The 20,650-nt window shown below is 32.0% G+C and overlaps 1 protein-coding gene across 1 annotated transcript; it reads right to left on the bottom strand.

The window, feature by feature from the left end:
- Positions 1-11,719: 11,719 nt before the first annotated feature.
- Positions 11,720-19,318, bottom strand: LOC122507836. Its single transcript, XM_043620770.1, has 2 exons — positions 18,857-19,318; positions 11,720-12,513 (listed from the first exon to the last, which is right to left on the bottom strand). Exons 1-2 carry the CDS (start codon positions 19,239-19,241, stop codon positions 12,302-12,304), a joined length of 597 nt encoding a protein of 198 aa, XP_043476705.1. The 5' UTR covers positions 19,242-19,318; the 3' UTR covers positions 11,720-12,301.
- Positions 19,319-20,650: the final 1,332 nt, after the last annotated feature.

The raw sequence follows: 20,650 nt of genomic DNA, 5'->3' as shown, positions 1-20,650 counted from the left end.
GAGTAATGGAAGACGGACACGCCAAAACTTCAGCCGGACACCTGGGTATTCAGAAGACCTACGACAGAATAGCACGAGAGTACTATTGGCCAGGTATATGGAATGATGTACACAACTACGTGACACATTGTCTCCAGTGCCAATTGCATAAGGTGTCTCAAGCCGGACCAGTCGGACTAATGGGCCAAAGAATTGTCGAGAGGCCGTGGGCAGTAGTAGCCGCAGACACGATGGAGTTCCCGCCGAGTAAGAGAAATTGTAAGCACCTGGTAGTGGTCCAGCACTTGTTCTCGAGGTGGATCGAGGTGAAGCCATTGAAGTCAGCAGACGAAAAGTCGGTAGCCAAAGCATTTGAGGAGTTGGTCCTATTTAGATGGGAAACGGCGGAGTACTTACTAACCGACAATGGTAAGGAGTTTGACAACAAATTTCTCAAGTCAACACTTGAGGAATACGGAGTCAAACACATCACGACGCCACCTGACCACCCACAAGCCAATCCAGTAGAGAGGAGCAACAGGACTTTGAAAACTATGATCTCCACTTTCATTGGTGCCGATCATAGAAACTGGGACCTTCATGTTCACGAGTTCCGCCATGCTGTGAACACAGCAACACAAGCGGCAACTAAGACGTCTCCTGCGTTCCTGAACTACGGAAGACACCCAAAGGCAGTGAAGAGCCTGCGAAGAGAAGTCGAAAGAAAGAGAAAAGTAGTTAGAATCGAGCCGAAAGAGTGGGTAGATAGAATTAAGAGATTAGACGCGTTGAGAGATATGGTAGCCAGACATATTGACAAAGAACGAGCGAGGCAAATAAAGTACTATGACAAAGGTAGGAGAGATGTGACTTTCCAATCACGGAGAGGATCCCCAAGATCCATTAAGGGTTCATCGTACGTGGCAGGAAGAAGAGACAAGAAGACCAGTTGAAGTAGCCGAAAACGTCATTGAAGAAGAGGAGGGTGATGTTGGTGGAGCGATTAAGCCGATATTAAATCCAGAGGACTGGAAAGATCTGAGTGTCCTAGAGGAAGTTCGAAAAGCCCCGAAAGCCAACATACGGCCAGATGGAGCCGAAATAGTAGTACCCTATCGCTGGCCAGCCGACCGTGGGCCAAACGAGAGCGAGGAATCTTACGAGAGCCGATTAGCCGAATACGAACTTGATAAGTTCTTACGTCTGCAAGAGCCCCTAACGTCGGTAGCCCTGGAGAAAATTAGAGCAAAACAACGCCGTGAGCTGCAGAAGAGGAAGGGCAGGATGCTTTGCGGAGAAGATTTGGAGAGCCAGGAACCAACCCCTAGGCAAAGACGTTCTCACTCGCCTCACCCCGGACCACCGAACAAGCCGAATGAAGAACAATGTCAAAAGGAGTAGCTCCAGCCGAATCAAAAACCAGAACTGCCGAAACATCCTATAAACCACGACTAAGAGGGATAATGTTCGGAGGGCTAGAAGCGATTCCCACGGTGGAAGGTTTGGACCCTCCACCGTACTGTTGCTTCAATTGTTGGAGGAGAGGCCACCGGGCTACTGATTGTGGGTACCCGATCCTACACCAGTACTGCCAAAATTGTGGACGACGAAATGTCCTAGTCATGAAGTGCCCAAGATGTGCGAAGGCATACCTCAGTTTCACCGGAAAAATCCACCTCGTCTCTGTGGAAACGGAGGAGTGCAAGACGGAGGAAGTAGTGTTAAACACGGAGGAAACTCAAGACGAGACGAGGGCATTGACGGAGACACCAACAATGAGTGAAGAAACAGATGAAATTACAGAGGAGCCATCCGAGCCGAAGAAGTGCGCTGATAGGGCGGAAACGAGCGAAGAAGAAGAAGACGATGACTTAGTAGAAAAGATCATCAAGCTCACTAAGATCTTTGAGGGGCTGCCGGTTTCAACATTAGATCTGGCAATCCGTCAATTATTGGAAGAGCGAAAGCAGAGGAAGAAACCGAAAGAATAGTAGAGAAGAGAAGAGCCGAACGAGAAAGGAGTAGAGCCGAACGAGAGAAAAGGAGTAGAGCCGAACGAGAAAAAGAGGAGAGCCGAACGAGAAGTGAGTAGAGCCGATCAAGAAATGAGAAGAGCCGAATAAGAAAAGAGGAGAGCCGAACGAGAGAAGAAAAGAGACGAACAGATTTAGAGAGCAGAACAAATTAGGAAAGCCAGTCTTCAGGATCATCATATGATAACGGTCCTATATGAAATAGTACCGGTCATAGAGAGGGGGATTGTGATGAAGTGAATTTTCGTCTTGTCATTTAATTGCCGAAAATTCTGAATCGTGACGCCATCCGTCGGAAAAGTCCCCGAACTAGCATCAACTATCGATGGTAATTAGGGAAAGTAAATGCCGCCGGCTGATCTACTAGTAGTAGCGAAAGTGGGTCGCGCGGCTAGCTACCGGAGAAAGTGATAGATGGCGGGGCCAGTACTATTTTTTGAGAACAAGAAGAAGACGAGCCATGTGCGGAGAAAGCCGAGACAACAGGTGTCCTGTACTTTCGCCGCCATAACGGAAATTGTTACTTATTACGCCGGTACAGTAGCCCGTCGTTACAAAATAATTTCCCGTTTTTGTTGATTTTGAGTTCGTTTTGTTGGAGTTTTTCGGAGTTGCCGAAGAGTGTAGAGTTTTGAAAGGTGGAGCGTGAAGCTCAAAAATTGTTAAAAACAATAAATTGTGAGTTACGAGAATTGTTGTGTAAAGTTCTAGTTCCCCCTTTTCCTTCATAATTTGGATTAAGCCGATATTCTCTGAGGAGATAACCGCCGACTAGCCGAAACACAAGGAAAACAAGGATGCCAGAAAGGTGATCGTCGTGGGTAAGTCGTTTTGCCGATATTGTGCCAGTCGTGTCTCGCCGTTGGCATTTTCTGCTTGCCAATCGTTCGAGCAGAATTTCCTCTGAGTGAGAGAGTAAGTTCAGAGGAGTTAATATTTGTTGTTAGTCGAACCGAGTAAAAGTTTATTAATTTAGCCTAAAAAATTAATTGGCGCCTGACGGCGAGATTTATTTATTTAAATTTTATGCTACCTATCGGAATATGTTAATTTTACCTAATTGATTTAAGATTTTATTTTAATTATTCTTGTTTTTAAACTTTTTTTTAACATTTTTTTTATAATGGTAATTTTTAATTACGTTAAAAGAAGTAATACTAATAGTCTCATTCGTCGTGAATGGTTATTGACTAAACTTAACCAAGCAAAAGCAAAACAAATACATATTTTTTATGGTTATTATAATCTTAAAAAAACTTATTGGATTTCTCCTGTAGGTATTCTTATAATTCGTATATATTAGTATAATTCTGTTAAGATATTATAGTATTATTTAAACTATTTTATTACATTATGATAATATATTATACCATTTAGAATTATTTATCAAATAACAAAAATATAATGATATTACAATGCATTATAGTATTTTATTGTTTTAATAACAAAGTAATTAGATAACTAATGATGCAACTGGCAGTATCTTTATTTACAAAATTAACTTTAATAATTAATTAAAAATAAGTATTATTAATATTATTAATTAAAACTAAATATCTTGCTTCTTAAAGACTTAATAAATTTAACTATAATATATATCGTAATGATTTATTTTTTAATTTAATATACTCAAGTCAAATGTAAATCTTAGTATTTAACAAGTGTTTTATAATTTTTAAATTTGACCTGTATCATTCTTCGCCACCACGGAAATTTTCTGTTACATGTAAAGAAAATTTACGTTGCTAATAAAAGCAAAAATTAGTGTCGGAAAAATGGAAAATAGTTTGAGAAGTTTAATAGAGATATACCTATGTACACATACACCTACATATATATACTAGTTTATCTTTCATCCAGTATTTTATTATCAGCGTTAAAGACTACTAGACAACAAAATAATGAAGCAGTGATGATGATTTAAATTTGAACCCTTTTAAGGATGGTAGTTAGAGTTGCATTCGATCAATTGAACAAAAAAAATTTTATGGGGGGGGGGTTTGAATAGTTTCATTTTGTATTTACGGTTGTTTACCTTCATTGTTTTAAAAAGTATTTTACACGTTTGTAGAAAAAATGGTAGTCAGAAATATTTGAGAATCTAAACTACAGGCCTACATTTTTTAAAGTCTTCAAAAATTCAAAAAAAAATTTGAAAAAATATTAAGTCACATTTTTATTAAAAAATTTTTCTTTTTTTTTTAGTAATGACAGTATGAAAATTTATTCAAAAGTATAGGCATGTTATAATGAGACAGATATACTAAAACAAGAGGTAGGCTTAAAATTTAACTTGAATTTTGATAAAATACTTTCTGTATTTAAATCAAAAAGGTTTTTTTATTAGTAGTGATTTACAATTTTAACTTATTCTTTTTATCTAAGTGTCTTCTGGGAAAAGTAATAACAAAGCTAACTCGATAAAATTACTTTGAAAAGAAATAAGACAAAGTATTTTAGTGTAAACAAAAATATAATTTATTTATCATTTTTAAATATATACACATACTTGACAATACAATTTTTTTAAATTGAAAAATGAAACACTTAACATGACAATATACTCTCTAAATCTGAAACAGCGATAAGTATACAACTGATTCCAATTAGCGTATATACGCTGCGAATTAGTGAAATTTAGCTAAAAAATCAGTGAAATTTCACTAATTAATTAGCGTATATACGCTTTTTGGAATCAGTTGTATACTTATCGCTGTGAAACAGTGAAATTTCGCTTATTCAAATTTAGAGAGTAAATTATATTAAATCGTTTTTTCCAAATATTTCCGAAACTTTAATTCACCATTTTTTAGAAATATTTGCAAAAACCGTTTTTAAAAATTTAGAAACACATAACATATAAAAATAACTAGAATATTTTTATAATAATAGAGAAAATTTTTTTATAGTACTATTTATATATATATATATATATATATGGGACATTCCACGTCAACACGGACAGAGCTCTAAACAAAAATTGCTTTAATGGATTTAAACGTTCTAGGGCTTAAAAGATTTCTACGTTCATGTACTTTAAGATGCCGATGGGCGTTTTTTGCAAAATTCCATTTCCGATGCCAATAGAACTATCAAAAGTCAAAAGGTCCAAAAATCTCAAAATACTTTTATGAATTAAAAGCAAAAAACGAGGTAAATTATTCTGTAACTCATTCTTTATCAGTTTTTAGGGTTCCCGAATATAAATCTAAAGTTTTTTTTTAAAAATCCAAAATGGCGAATTCAATATGGCGGACAAAATTCAAATTTGATCAGATTCGATTAAAACTTGTTACTCGGGGGTTTTTAGGGTCGCTGATTACGAATCTGAAGTCACTTTTTAAAAATTCAAAATGGCGGATCCAATATGGCGGAAAATTTTTTAAATTTGATCTGATTCCCTTAAAACGTGTTACTCGGGGGCTTTTGGGGTCGCAGATTATGAATATGAAGTTACTTTGTGTTTGAGACTTCAAATTCATAATCAGATACGCTAAAAACCACTGAGTAACACTTTTTAATTAAATCTGATCAAATTAAAAAATTTGATCCGCCATTTTGAATTTCTACAAAGTAACTTCATATTCATAATCTGCGACCCCAAAAGCCCCCGAGTAACACGTTTTAAGGGAATCGGATCAAATTTGAAAATTTTTTCCGCCATATTGGATCCGCCATTTTGAATTCATATTTGCACGTAAAAGCACTATTCGAATTTTACAGGTGAGATATTTATAAGTATCTCAAGTATCTTGTTACCTTGTTGTGATGTTGTTGTGACATCTTGTTTATGTACTTTATCCACCATTGTACTGCTGGAGTCATCAAGCGACCATTAGAATTAAGAAAATAGTATCTTCAAAACTCCAGCAGTTTTGCGCGGTAGTGACGTCACAAAAAATGCTCCCCTTCCACTAAGCGTTTCACCCCCGTGCTGTAGAGAATAGCTTGATTTTAAAATCTTATATAAATTTTCATAATTCAATTATAATAACTCAAATACTATCAATAATAACTATAAATATTTTAATTTGCATTTTGTTTAAATTTTATTACTTTAATTTATGATAGCTTATTTCAACTATTGTTTTGGGTAATTTGATATATTTTTTTTTACTAATCAGTGTCATATTTTATAAAGATTATGTTGATTCTGCATTTACATGTTTTTTTTACTACATTTACTATTATACATATTTTATAAAGATTATGTTGATTCTGCATTTACATGTTTTTTTTACTAAATTTACTATTATACTTTATCAACTATTCACATTATTTATAGATTAAGAATTAGGATTTACAATCCAATTGAAAAATAGGTACACTGAGAGATCTTAAAAACAAGTAGAACCATACAAAATTTAATATGGCAGCGTTAAAAAGTCTGGAAATCTGGGATCCTTTTTTTAATTGATATGGTACTATTCTAACCATATAAGAATTAAAATTATAATAAGTATTCCAATGAACGGAACAATGTATTAGATTTTGTTATGGTAGTTTAAAGTATTTAGAACGCTCTAGTTCAGGAATGTCACTTCTTTAGTTCCTTTATATATTAAATTCAGAAATATATCTGAGCTTACAAGAAACTAAGTTACTAAAAAAATGACGAATATTCAGTAGGGAAAAAAAAGCTTTTTCTTAAAATGATAATTGAAAATTAATTTCTTTTGTTAAAGAACTATTTTTATAATAAATAATTAAAAGTAGATTTAAATAAATTCAAAGATAAGTTATTTTATTCAATTTAAAAATTTAAGTTAATTAAACAAATCATATATATAGATTAAAAAAAATTTTTTTGAACAATTTTAATTTACTCTTTAAGTAATATTCAAGTGACTGATATTTTATAGATATTCACATAAAATGAATATATTTATTGAAATTGAAAAATGATAAATTAAATTAATTCACAGATGCACATTTACAAATTTTAAATATAATTATTATAACCAAAATCATAAACAAAAGGTTTAGTCTTTAACCTAATTTTCTATATTTTATTGTCAGAGAGTGGTACGTTAAAATTAAACCTAAAATTATAATATTATTAAACACCATATTAAAAGCGATTTCCTTACTTTCAAATGATAGTACCTACATTAAACTCTAAATCGAAAAGTCTCTCAGTGTAGTGACAATAAACAATTTTATCAACAATTCGAATAGCGTTGATGCAAATTTGAATTAATAGGTGATCAATTGTACCACAATGTTATTCTTTTCTTCTGTCCTAATCCTAAATCTTGTATTACGATTTCTCATCCAGAAGTTCAAAAACTGGCTGTGGAAAGGGATTGTCTTGGCATTGAGAGAAATTCATATAACGATAATGTCATTGTTAAAATTAGTTATTTGTTTAAAACTCTATAAAAATAAATTAGTAAGAATTCATAACAGACAGAATTGGTGCCTCTTTTCTATAAATACGAGAAATTCAATTTTAAGTAAAGAAAAAGACTAATTTATTTTTCCTGTGTCAACCAAAATTTAAATTTTACTAATTCGAGATAAAATAACGTAAATAAGTGAAATGGACTAATTTTTTGATTTTTAAAATGACAGTAAATTTTCTGATTTTATTTTAGCATTTTTGTTTTCAATTTAGTTTGAAAAGTGTATAATTTATTTTAGCAGAATTTTCTTCTTCTCTGAAACGTTATGGTTCGCAATTTTAACGGACATTTTGGAATTTGAAATTTAGAATGATAGAAGAAAAACATTTTTTTTTATTAAATAGTGCGATATGTTTAACAAATTCAGCGCGGAATTCCATAATTACTAGGCAATTTATATTTTATTCCAATCAAGCTCGTTTCTATTTCTCATCAGTTGTCTGAATTCAATGTTTTAATTATTCGAGTCGTCATCAACAACCTTTCGGTCGGAGAGCCAAGATAAATTAGAAATAAGTCATCATCAACGACGAGTCGGAGAGCCAAACTTCAAATTTATTTAAAACAAGGAATTCTTATTTTCTGATGAGAGATAGAAGAATAAGCGAGTAGTTAAAATACTAAAAACCAGTGTCTTAATTGATTAAGTCGTCATCAACAACCTTTCAGTTGGAGAGCCAAATTCTTAGCTTCTGTGAGACAGAGGTTCTTATGTATTTTAATTAAATTTTCTTGTGTCAAATTGCTGAGTAAAATACTGAGTTGTATTACTACAATTAGTAAATTTTGAAAATAAGATGGTAAAAAGAAATATTTAAAGGTAAGAAGAGAAATAAAATAGAGAAACTGTATTAACTAAATGTTAAATTTTGAAAAATACAAAATGGTGCCACTGGTAACAAATGTTACCAGGTAACGAAACAGGGCGGTAACGCGTAGGAAAATCCCACCGCTGCCACCATCAGCTTGTTGCAAACCAGAATTTATTTAAAAAAAAAAAAAATTTATTGTTTAAAAAAAATTGAGCTTTTGAGATGGTTCTAAATTCTAATTTGGGGAGGCACCAAGCTGCCAAGGTCTGAAGGACCTTGTTTAATTTGCGAGAACGTTATCCTACTTTTAAAAGAAACCTGCGAAGCTTCGTTTGATTTATAAATTTAATTCTTTGACTTTAATTAGTTCAGGAGTTTTAAAGAAAGTAAATCAGATTTAGTATTTTACATGACAACATTTATTTAAGCATTATTTCAGAACAGAATGCAAAGGAGTTCACAAAACTTGCTAATGTTTGCGTTGGAGGATATAAAAATTTGTATAAAGATTCGACATTGGAACAATACAGAATTACTTAAGAATATTTTCTTAATTCTACCGACAGGGCATAATTCCTTTGAGACAGCGCAGGTACTACACGTACGGACTGGCCGGTTGAGGAACAGGGATCCTCCGTCGGGCAAAACACAGTTGAAAAGGTTGAAAATTAAGTCTTCTATGCGACTAATTTTCTTTTTCACGAACTCGCGAATTTTGTAAAGAAGAGAGTTTTCTTTAGTTTTGTGGGACCACTGAACCTTTTAGACGGCGCAGGCGCTACGCGCACGGACTGGCCGGTTGAGGAACAGGGATCCTCCGTCGGGTATATGTATAATTATGAATGCAAAATACATATACTAGTAACTTATAAAATGTCGGACCAATATAACGTTATTTATACAACTTATATTAAACACTTATAACTATAAATAAATTATAATTATAAATAAAAAAATTCTTTCTTTACAATATAATTATAATTTATATATTTAGTTATAAAAAAATTGTTTCTGATAAGTATCAAATTAACAACGCCGTTTCCGTTCTCACGAAAACTGCATGCAATCAGAAACGTCAGCATAGTGCAAAGTCCAATGGGCCTGAAGAATTTCCCTACTTCTAATTCTAAAAATCCTTAGTTGACAAATTTACCCCACTTTGACATCAGGACAAGGAGTAGAGGCTTGTTGCAAAATTTCTATCGCCGCTGTACAATTTTCCTCTTCAAGCGATCAACACCTGTCCCGGCTACGGCCTGGCAGATCTGTTGATCGCAAGAAAGTAGGAAATGCCGAGACTAAGCCCGTCTGCGCGTCGGACCCCCGTGTAGAACCAGCGAAATATCTGGTATAATACAAAAGGCGGACGAAAAAATAAAATAGAATCTTCTAATCGACGGAGTCCAGTGCGAGCTGTGTTGAGTGAGGTTTCAGTTAATTAAATATTAAACAATTTGAAAATCTTGTTTTTTTTAACGGGCCAGTCCGTACGTGTAGTACCTGCGCCATCTCAAAGGAATTATGCCCTGTCGGTCGGATTAAGAAAATATACGTAAGTAATTCTGTATTATTCCAATGTCGAATCTTTATACAAATTTTTATATCCTCCAACACAAACATTAGCAGGTTTTGTTAACTCCTTTGCATTCTGTTCTGAAATAATGCTTAAATAAATGTTGTCATGTAAAATACTAAATCTGATTTACTTTCTTTAAAACTCCTGAACTAATTAAAGTCAAAGAATTAAATTTATAAATCAAACGAAGCTTCGCAGGTTTCTTTTAAAAGTAGGATAACGTTCCCGCAAATTAAACAAGGTCCTTCAGACCTTGGCAGCTTGGTACCTCCCCAAATTAGAATTTACATCCATCTCAAAAGCTCAATTTTTTTAAACAATAAATAAATTCTGGTTTGTAACATCCAAAAAATATGCCGCTAATTTCGACAAAGTAAACATTCCTTTGCCTTTTCGTGCAGGAAATTTTCTTCTAAACAATTTCAGACTATCGCAAAATCCATAAATGATTTTTTGGAATTCCTGTACTAGTGAATGTTTTTGAATTTCACGAATTAAAAAGGATACGTCAAAGGAGGCATTGTGGGCAATAAGTAAACACACCTCTGAAAATTTTGTCAAAAATTCGCAAATAGCTAATAATGCATCAAGCATAGTAACTGTATCACATTTTTTACCTTTTAAGTATAAAACGTTATCAATATTTTCTAAGCCATTAACTTTCGAAGCTTCTTCATCAATAGGTTTAGTTGGTTGAATAAAAACAGAAAAAGTTTGTTCATCTACTTTCGCTGCTATTTGTAAAATATCTAATGTTTTATGCCGTCCAGATGTTTCTAAATCAAAAAATATAATTTTACAATTTTCGACTAATAAAACTGAATTATTGTTAAGAGGAGTGAGATCAACGGATTGGGAATTTATTTCAAATGAAATATTTTCTTCGTAAGTAATTCCTTCCTGACTTTCTAATTTTTTTCTTAAATTTTCTCTTTTTTCAATGAGTTCTAATCTGCGTTTCTTAAATTCGTACGTTTTTTGACTTTATACTTCTTTTTACTCTAATATTATCTACTTGTTAACAATATTTCTCCAAAAGTTCACATTTAGGAAGATTAAGTCTGCTTTTTACTTCTGTTAAATAAGCATTCCCTTCATTTTTTATAGCAACAGCTGAAGCAACGCGAAAATCAGCTAAATTAGTCGTGCTATAACTCTTATTTTTTGGAAGCTGATGAGATATAATATTATTCAAGGACTCGTTGGCTTGACTAGAAGCAGGAACACAATATTTCGAAGCATTATTAGCATAAACATTAAAAATAGTTTTTAATTCTTCATATAAACTTCTATCTTTAATAACAAATTTTTGCGTCGCAAGTCAGGGGTTTGCCTTATTTTTACTTCTACACCATGACTCGCAGTTTTCATGATTGTTATGTAGATGATCTGGTATACACCTAACAGCTGCTGCTAATTTGACTGCATTAATTCTTCGCCGACGTCCGCTTCCCTGGCTTTTGCGCTGCCTTGGTAGTTTTTTCTGCAGTCATGTTCCATTGCAGAATTTCCCATATCGCACATACGGCACTTTCTGTTCCGCGTGCGGTAATCTAAAACTTTGCTTGTAAAAAAGCCAATAATTGAGCCATATCCATTAAGACTATCGTAGCTTTTCCCATTGCCTCTTTTACTCCATCCCATGTCGAAAGAAACAATAATATTAACAATGTTCCCTAAACTTTGGTTAAATCTGTCTACATTATTATCGCTATCTTTACTTTCTGCAGCTACCTCTTGAAGGACGAACATTTCGTTGACAAACTCGTTCCGGATGTCTTCTGGTCTAAGATTAATTAAAAATAAATTTCTTTATTATTCTTTAATATTAAATTTCAATAAAATAAGGTTTTAGAAAATAATACATTTATTTATTGTTTCCCAAAAATCGTAAGAACAGACAGTGAGCAATAATCAGTAATTGATAGTAACTTTGTAAATGACGATGTACAAATATTCGAAAAATACAATGTATTCGATAAATACAGTGTAAGAAACTTGAATCATTATTGCAGTAACAGTAGAAATCCTAATATCATTTTAGGATTACTATAATATTAAAAATTAGGATTTACAAAAAAATAAATAGAGTGACCACTTGCACGGCAAACTAGAAAAAAAACATTTGGAACTAGATTTTGCACGACTTACAGGTCTCGAATTGTACTACTTTTTTGACTTTTTAAATAAATGCAACTTTTTCAATTTTTATAGTGTAAAATGAAACTTATTTCTGTTTCCACAGTACACTTTTAGAGATAAATTTAGACATTTTTTAAAATAATATGTTACCAATTACTTCGCGTTAAGGAAGTTAAAAAAATAAAAATAATTTTTTTACATTTTAACAGCACAGCTGTCCTATTTAGAAATGACTAATTTATTAAAACAAAAAAATATTTAAAAAAATGAAAATCATAGAAAAACTTGGTAACAAAAGAAGGATTTCATTTCATTTTAGAAAAAAGTGGCCACCCTAATAAAAAAAGTAAAACCTTACAATGCTTCACGTAAATCTTCCAATCTCTCAAGAACCAACTTTCTTTCCTCACGCGCAGATTTTTTGCAGGAATCTCGCGCAGTTTCTTCAATTGCTGGACCAACCTCTTGCTCGTATTGCCTATACACTTTTGTTGTTATATTAGGCACATTTAAACATGCCAAAATTTTATTCAGTTGTGTGCGTCCTATACCAGCATGGAAAGCACCTGAAATGATTTATACATATAAAGATTTAAATGTATTTCATACAGAAATATTCTCTCTGAATCTGAAATATTAAAAAATTAGTCACTAATTCAAATAGAAATATTTTTACTACGTTGTTAAAATTTCAAAATTGATTTTTTATTTTTTGTTATTTCGCTTAAACCGTAATTTGAACCGAAACAAAATAATTGCATTTCGAATTACGGTTCAAGCGAAAACAAGAAATTGAAAATTGAATTGAAAAAATTAATAGTCAATGTTGACTATTACTTTAGTTTTTTTACCAACAATTAGTTACTTTCTACCAATTTTTTAATAATTCATATTTAGAGAGATCAGTTAAACTGAAATACACTTTTTCCTAAAACTTTTAAGAATGATTTAATATTAAACTTTGCAATTATTTTAATGAAAAATATCGTTTTCATTTGTATTAACATTATCAACTAATAATACACGAGGAAGAATTGAAAATTATAGAGAGATAAATTGAAAATTCATTAATTACTAACTAATATTTACATATTTGATATTTATCATTTATTATCATTATTATCATTTATTGTTTCTAAAATAAAACTGTAATATTACTTTATACTTTATTTGAACATTTCTACACTTAAAGCACGGTGGTCTTCAAGCACTTTTAGGTTTACCTAAAATGAGTCAAAATTGTGCTAACGCAGTTTTATCTGGAATCGTCCCAAGATTCCAAATTTTCATTTAAGAAAATCGTGGCTGATTCTTTCTTCGAAAAAAACATATATATAGAGTAATGTCACCTTGAGTGGACCGCCTACGCTTTTTTTCTAAAAAATTCTTTATGAAAGCAAATTAATCGGAGGTTTCTACTTCAAGCTTTAGTTTAAATCCCTAGATAAGTGTTTATACCAGCTTTGATTTTTTTATTGGAAAAAACAATTGACTTTTAAAAAAAGCTAATTTTTAAGGAATGAAAAAAGTGTAACCTTGAGTCGACTACTCCTTAAAAATTGTAAAAGTTATTCTAAATTCTTTAATGTATTTAATATTTCTGATATATTGAAACAAAATTTATGCTTATGCAGCTTCAGACCATGTATGTGTCGCAATGTTTACAAGTGAAACCATTTTTAATAATTTTGTCACATATCACATCAATACCACAAAAAAATTAATAAAGAAACCAAAAAAGACAAAAAACAAAACAAAAGAAAAAAACAAAGAAAAAAAACAAAGACAATAAATAGTTTCAAACTAATTTATTGTCAATTTATATCTAAAAAATGTTAAACTGACATTAAAAATGGAAAAAACAGGCAGTCCACTCATGGTTATAAACAGTGGTCCACTTATGGTGACAAACAACTTTTTATGGCAGCCACCACAATTTTTTTTGAGTCAAAATTATCACTAAATTAAACTAAGACAATCAATTTCAATGTCCAAAGCAGTAGGAAAAACATAAGTTACCTTTTAAAACTTAAATTTTACACTACTTTTACACTTTCAAATCACTTTACTCATTGATAGAGTGACTTCTTTTTTGGTTTGTGTTCTCAAAAATGCGTTACATCAAACGGTAACGTATATGATTATCGCGGAACCTAATTTCTTACGGTTTCTAGGTGCGGTGCTGCTATTCGCACTATTTATTTCACGTTTCAGCTGTCAGATAACTTAAAAGCTCAGGCTGTCCACTAAAAGTGACATTACCCTATGGGAAATTCCACGTGAGATTTTAGTCGACAGTGGGATTTTTTTTTTTGAAATAAAATTTAATTGCTTGTATAAAATTTTATTATAATATGCAGAAATTTTAACGAATTATAACATTTAACAACCTATGCAATTAAAATTGACAAGTTTGGTGAATGTGTTGTTTTTTGTTTCTTCCTCCTCCATGTGGACATATTTTTTTTGATGAAAACTAAGTTCGGATATATATAAATTTGTGTCTATAAGCTCTGGAAATTTTATATTTCCCGAACAAGTTTCTGGTTTTTTGTTCTGTGCTTGGTGATACATACATCCAAAATGTCATCGAACGAGGATATTATGAAAGTTCTCCGAGTGATCCAGGAAGATGTCAAAGAAACTAAGGCTAGGATTATTTCTGTGGCTGATGAAAATAAGGAGTTGAGGACGGTAACAGATAAAATCTCAGCAGATCTGTCATCTTATAAAGAGAAATATCGTGATCTCGAGTCGAGGAACAAGGTACTGGAGAAAAATATGCAACTGTGCTTAGAAAGACTCGATCTTGTTCTAAATAAAGAAAAAGCAAAAAACCTTATTTTATATAAAATAAAGGACACCGCTATTGAAAACTCTAATCTGCTTGCGACTGTTAAAAAAATTTTCGAAGAAGCAAAAGTCACTATCGCAGATGACAAAATTGTGAAAGTGATTAGATTAGGTAAAAAAGAAGGTGAAAGACCTATCTTAGTGTCCTTTGTAAACCCGGCATTCAAGAAAGTCATTTTTGATAATGCAAAAAATTTTAAAACATTAAATATTGCTTTTTCAAATGATCTTTCGAAGGAACAAAGAGAGAATCGAAAAAGGGAATTTGTCGAGTTGCTGGAATGTAAAAAAATTCTAGAACAAAAAGGTAAAACATCAATTATCAAAGGAAATCAACTGGTAATGGAGGGAACCTCATATAATTTGAAAGCAGTCAAATCCATTTTGTCCAAGGGTAATTTTTTTCCGAATGACATGGAGAGTGATGGCGAAGATACCGATGGATCAACAACCTCTAAGGCATCTGTAAGTAACAGAAAAAGAGTACGTACATTAGGATCTAAAGGCGATAAAAAAGGAAGTTGGTCAAAACTTCTAATTCACTACAACCTACTACTACAATTAAGGCTTTTTTCCAAAATATCAAGACCGATGTGTCAGAGATGAAAGAAAAAGTGTAGCTGCCCCTGATGAAAAAAATCCCCGTATCTTCTTCTGGAACGTGAGAGGTTTTAGAAATCTACAGGATATTCTAGCAGAGGTCACAAGTTCAGACATCATTTGTATTAGTGAATCATGGTTATTGTCTTCACCGGCGTTCATCACACAAGTGTCAAGAAACTTCAAGGTTATTGAAATCCCAGCTGTGAAAACAGAATCGAGAGGGAGACCGAAAGGAGGACTTTTCATCGCACTTGATATTTGTAAATATAAGTTTAAGGTTTTAATTTTATCTGAGGAATTTATATTTCTTAAAATAGATAGTAATAATTTTGGGTTTATTTTGGGCATGGTATATTTTAACCCTCTATCTGATCTGACAAAATCTATTAATCAATTAAATGAGGCGATAGGAACAATTTTATTAAATTATCCTGATTTATCATTTTTTGTTGGTGGTGATTTTAACTGCAGGGTCGGTAACCTAAATCAGTTGGATGATAATTTGTTGCTTGATAATGTAAATGTTTCTAACGAGAGAGAAAGCTTGGATAAAATCATAAATAAGAGGGGAGAAAAATTGGTGGAGTGCATGGAGAGTAATGGTTGTATCTTATTAAATGGTCGAACTTTTCAAGACATCCCAGCTCAATTTACTTTTGTTAGCTCAAGAGGAAAATCGACAATAGACTTAGTTTGGACTAACTTGATCGGAATTACAAAAATACTTAATTTGGAAATATTGCATAACATTACAGCGTCTGATCATTTTCCGGCAGTCATTACCCTTAATGTAAATATAAATAGAGACACTGATAAAGATGCAATTAAATAAAAGTGGAAAGATAGATTGGGCGAGAAATATTTTGAAACAATGAGTAACTCTTCATGGATTCCACCTCTTGATTTAGCACAACAAGCGGAAAATCTAATAAAGGAAATTTTTAATGCAGCGGCAAGAGTAGGAATGATATCTAATGTTTGTAAAAATGTAACTATTTCTAAGCCCTGGTTTGATGTGGATTGTGTAAGATTTAAGGAGTTGCTCGGGGTACTTCTGAGGAACAGTAGGGAACAATTATTTGAACAGAATTCTTTATCTCTATATATTGCAAAAAAAAGGAATATAAATATTTTTTAAAGCAAAAAAAAGAAGAGTATAAGTTAATGTTAGTTTAAAAAATTTCAAAAGCAAGAGATTCGAAAATATTTTGGGAGTTAATAAAAAGTCATAGATTTAAATCAATTAATAATGAAGATGTAATTGAGTTAAAAGATTGGCATGAATTTTTTAAAGAGTTCCTTGGTAAACGCAGTGGTACGTTGAGCAATTCATTGAATATTCAAGGGCGTAATCCTAATTTAGACTCTATTATTACAATAGATGAAGTTATAGCAAGTATAAATAAATGTAAAGAGGGTAAATCCGCCGGACCAGATGGGCTCGGATATGAGTTCTTTAAAAACTTGCCATACAAATGGATTTTAGAAATAAACTCGCTTTTTAACAAGATTTTAGATAAAGAGGAAATTCCTAAATCTTGGGCCGAAATACACGTGAGAATGTTATATAAAAATAAAGGAGATAAATCTGACCCCAATAATTATAGACCAATAGCATTAGTATAATATATAAAATCTTATAAAATATTATATAAAATCTTTGTGATACAATAGTATCACAAAGATTTTTACGCAGGTACTGGGAAAAAGGCTGACAGACTGGGTTTAAAATTTAAAACTCCTTCCGGAACATCAGTCGGGATTCAGACAGAAACGTAGTTGCATGGATAATATATTTACATTGAATGCTTTGATTCAAAATCGACTCACTTTGGAAAAGGGAAAATTATTCTCGCTTTTTATTGATTTCAAGGGTGCTTTTCCATCCATTAATCATAAATTATTATGGGATAAATTATATAGACTTGGTACTGGTTCAAAATTTTTAAATATTATAATGGATTTATACAACAAAGCCAGTATGTCGATTAAGGGTAGGGGGGGGGGTACCTCGGACCCGATTGACGTTGCGAAAGGAGTTTTACAGGGCGAGGTATTGAGTCCAATTCTGTTTGCCTTATTTATTAGGGATCTCGAGGAATTTATGCTTGATGAGGGAATAAGGGGGGTACCGATCAACCACTTGGTGGAAATTCTTTTGTTGGCCTACGCAGATGATCTTGTGATTTTTGCGGATACTCAAGTACAAATGAGGAAAATATTAAAAATTCTCTATAGGTATTGTCAAAAAAATTTTTTAGAAGTGAATATTAAAAAAACAAAGATTGTAATTTTTCGGAAGGGGGGATACGGACATAAAAATAAATATAATCCTTTTGTATACGGAAAAAAGGAAATAGAAATCGTAAATAGTTATTTATATCTAGGAGTTTCCTTTTCTGAATCGGCGATCTTTGTTGGAGCGATGAACAATGCTTATAGTAAAGCAAATATTGCACTGGGTGATGTTGTGGCGCTAATAAATAGACTATATCTGACTGATTGGAAAGCAATTGATAAACTCTTTAAAAGTATAAGTACAAGTGTTTTATTTTATATGTCGGAAGTTTGGAGCCTTCGGTATTTAGAGGATGTAGAAAGAGTACAAACAACGTTTTTTAAAAAATTATTGGGAGCTCCACAAAATACTCCCGCGTATGCATGTCGTCTGGAAATGGGATCTTATAAGCTGGCCTCCATTGTATTCAAAAGAATATTAAATTTGATAGAAAAGATTTTAAATATGAAGGAGGATAGATACCCGATATAATGTTTTTTAAGGTTAAAAAGTTTAGCAGAAAGTAATCCTTTGTTGAGCAAACGCAATTGGTGTACTCAAGTAAAGAACTTTTTTGAAGCTATAGGAGAGTTAAAAAGTTGGAACTAGTTGTCTGTCCCCCTCCTGCGTAATAATAAAGCTCGATGAGCTTATGAGACTGCTCTATACGCGGAAGATTTGAAAAGAATGTATAGTTCACAATCGTTACCTATTTTTCCAAATTTGACTTGGTATGGAGGAACCCAGAAATATCTATTGTTAAATATTCCTATTAAACAAAAAAGAGTTGTAGCACAATTGAGATTATTAAATAAATATCAAACTAGAGTTTTAGTAGATAAAAAGATCTTTAAATTTAATGAAGCGGAATTTTGTGACAAGTGTGGAGCGATAATTCAGGATTGTGGGTTTCATGTGTTAATGGAATGTATATTTTATAGTGAAGAGAGAAAAATGTATATAACCGAAGATTGTGACACGAATAGAATAAGAGATGTTTGGATAGATATGCTAAGTAAAACTGATATAAGCGGTGGAAGAAAAATGTACTTATTTATGAAGAGAGTGATTGAGCGTAATGATTAATCACAATAATGTTACTTGAAAACTATTTGTACAAACTCCATTGTATTGACTTCAAGGTCATCAAACAATTAATAAATTAAAATATTTACCTAATACGGCATTTGTATTAACATCGTTATGAACTTTTGCTTTCACAAAAGTAGTCGATTCATCTGATACATTGTGTTTTTCTCCTGTTTCCACTTTTGTAACCAAAGAACACAATTTACACTGAATGCTCAACACTGAGTGCAACCCTGATCTTTTCTCTTCTTTAATATTTTGCAAAGATAAGGTGTTTTTGCACACACGGCATATCAAATTATTCCCCAAGAGTCGCAAATCTACAAGGCGAGTTCCTTCGCAAGGGTAGTTTTGTTCTTTGGAGGTTACTCTTCGCTCAGCATTTTTTTTAACTAATTCTCTTCGTTTCATTTTGTGCTTCAGCACTTTTTCTTTTATGAAGCGACCTTTATATTTCAGCTGCTGTCCCATTTTATTTTTCACATCAAACCAACTTCAAAGTAAAGAAAAACTATTCTCCATGACGAAAGTCAACTAAAACTGACCAAAACAACACTAATTCGCATGCGGTCGCATCAGCTGTTCATGCCATGTTGCCAGATCTCTAACATCAAAGCACTACGTTCTTCAAAATATTACTGTTTTTTCTTAAAATTTTAATTATTTACAGATTTTTACATAATAATGTACACAACATTATTTTAAAAAATGATCTTTTAATTTACATATTAAAATTTATTTTATATTTGAACATTTAAAAAAAATAGTTATCTTGACTACCGTCGTGAACCTATCCTCCTTAATTGATAAAAATAACAAAATAAGGTTATTTGAGAAACATAATTTTAAAACATGATATTGAATATTATTTTATTTTTTCCACAGTCTAATTAGTAAATAATTATTTATACTTTTATTAATAATTCTATGTTTTTTAATTTAATTTTTACAAGACAAAAAAAGACATCATTCTTTCGTACAATAACATTTTAGAACTTTTGCACATGGGATAATTAAAAAATAAAGTAATATTTAGGTTAATATTTAGGTTCATTTACAATACTCATTTACAATTTACAATTTACAATAGAATTATCGTTCTTAATAACTTTTTTTTAAGATGAAGGGTCCAGAAATTATAATCTATGGCGGAAAGGAAAATATGTTTAGTTTTTGATGTAAGAAGTTCTATCGATAATTTATGAAAATTATACAGTTAATTATAAAAATTGTTGCTGTAATTTATAAAAATATTATAATAATGTGAATCTTAACCCTAGAAGGAGTACGTTAATTTACTCACCCTCTAAGGAGTAACTGAGGTGTCCCGACACCCCACGCTTTAAACTTGTTTTTTAAGGTTTATATTTGAAGTAAAAAATTATTTATAATGAATTGATTGGTTTTTTAGTAAGGAATACAATAATATTATTCATATTTTGATAAATTAAAAATTTTTTGAAAAAACCATAGAAACCCCAAAAAAACACCAAAAAATTGCAAAATTGACTTTTTCACAAAAAACGTTGTAGTTTCTTAAAAATTTGACTAATTTTTTTTTATTGTTTATACTCCTGCCCTATTGGCCTTACGCACTTCGACAAGAGTCCCCGAGAAATACTTTTTTTGGATTAAGCATAACCATTCTACATAAATTTTCTATATATTAACCTAATTTGCGTCTACAGACGACTTTTATTAGGAGTACTCGCATTGCGCCTGGACCACCCGTCAATGGGTTTTCTCGCCAGAGAAGAGGGAAACTGTAGAAAACCTCTCCTGAGTACAACCGGTTTATCGACAGTCGAGTTCTAATGGTGTGTACCGGACAATAATCGACGGTGCACATCATTATACCTCGACGTCAAACCTCCCGCTCA

The sequence above is a fragment of the Leptopilina heterotoma genome, unplaced genomic scaffold, assembly GCF_015476425.1.
Source record: "Leptopilina heterotoma isolate Lh14 unplaced genomic scaffold, ASM1547642v1 Lhet_510, whole genome shotgun sequence".
NCBI classification, from domain to species: domain Eukaryota; kingdom Metazoa; phylum Arthropoda; class Insecta; order Hymenoptera; family Figitidae; genus Leptopilina; species Leptopilina heterotoma.
The sequence above is the reverse complement of the archived record's forward strand: the minus strand, read 5'-3'. Positions and strand labels throughout refer to the sequence as shown.

Excerpts from the sequence above, each read along its gene's own strand:
- LOC122507836 (XM_043620770.1), bottom strand. The coding sequence starts at position 19,241 with ATGGGACAGCAGCTGAAATATAAAGGTCGCTTCATAAAAGAAAAAGTG. Across the intron at positions 12,514-18,856 it reads TAATACAAATGCCGTATTAG|GTGCTTTCCATGCTGGTATA; the intron begins GTAAATATTTTA and ends AAATCATTTCAG.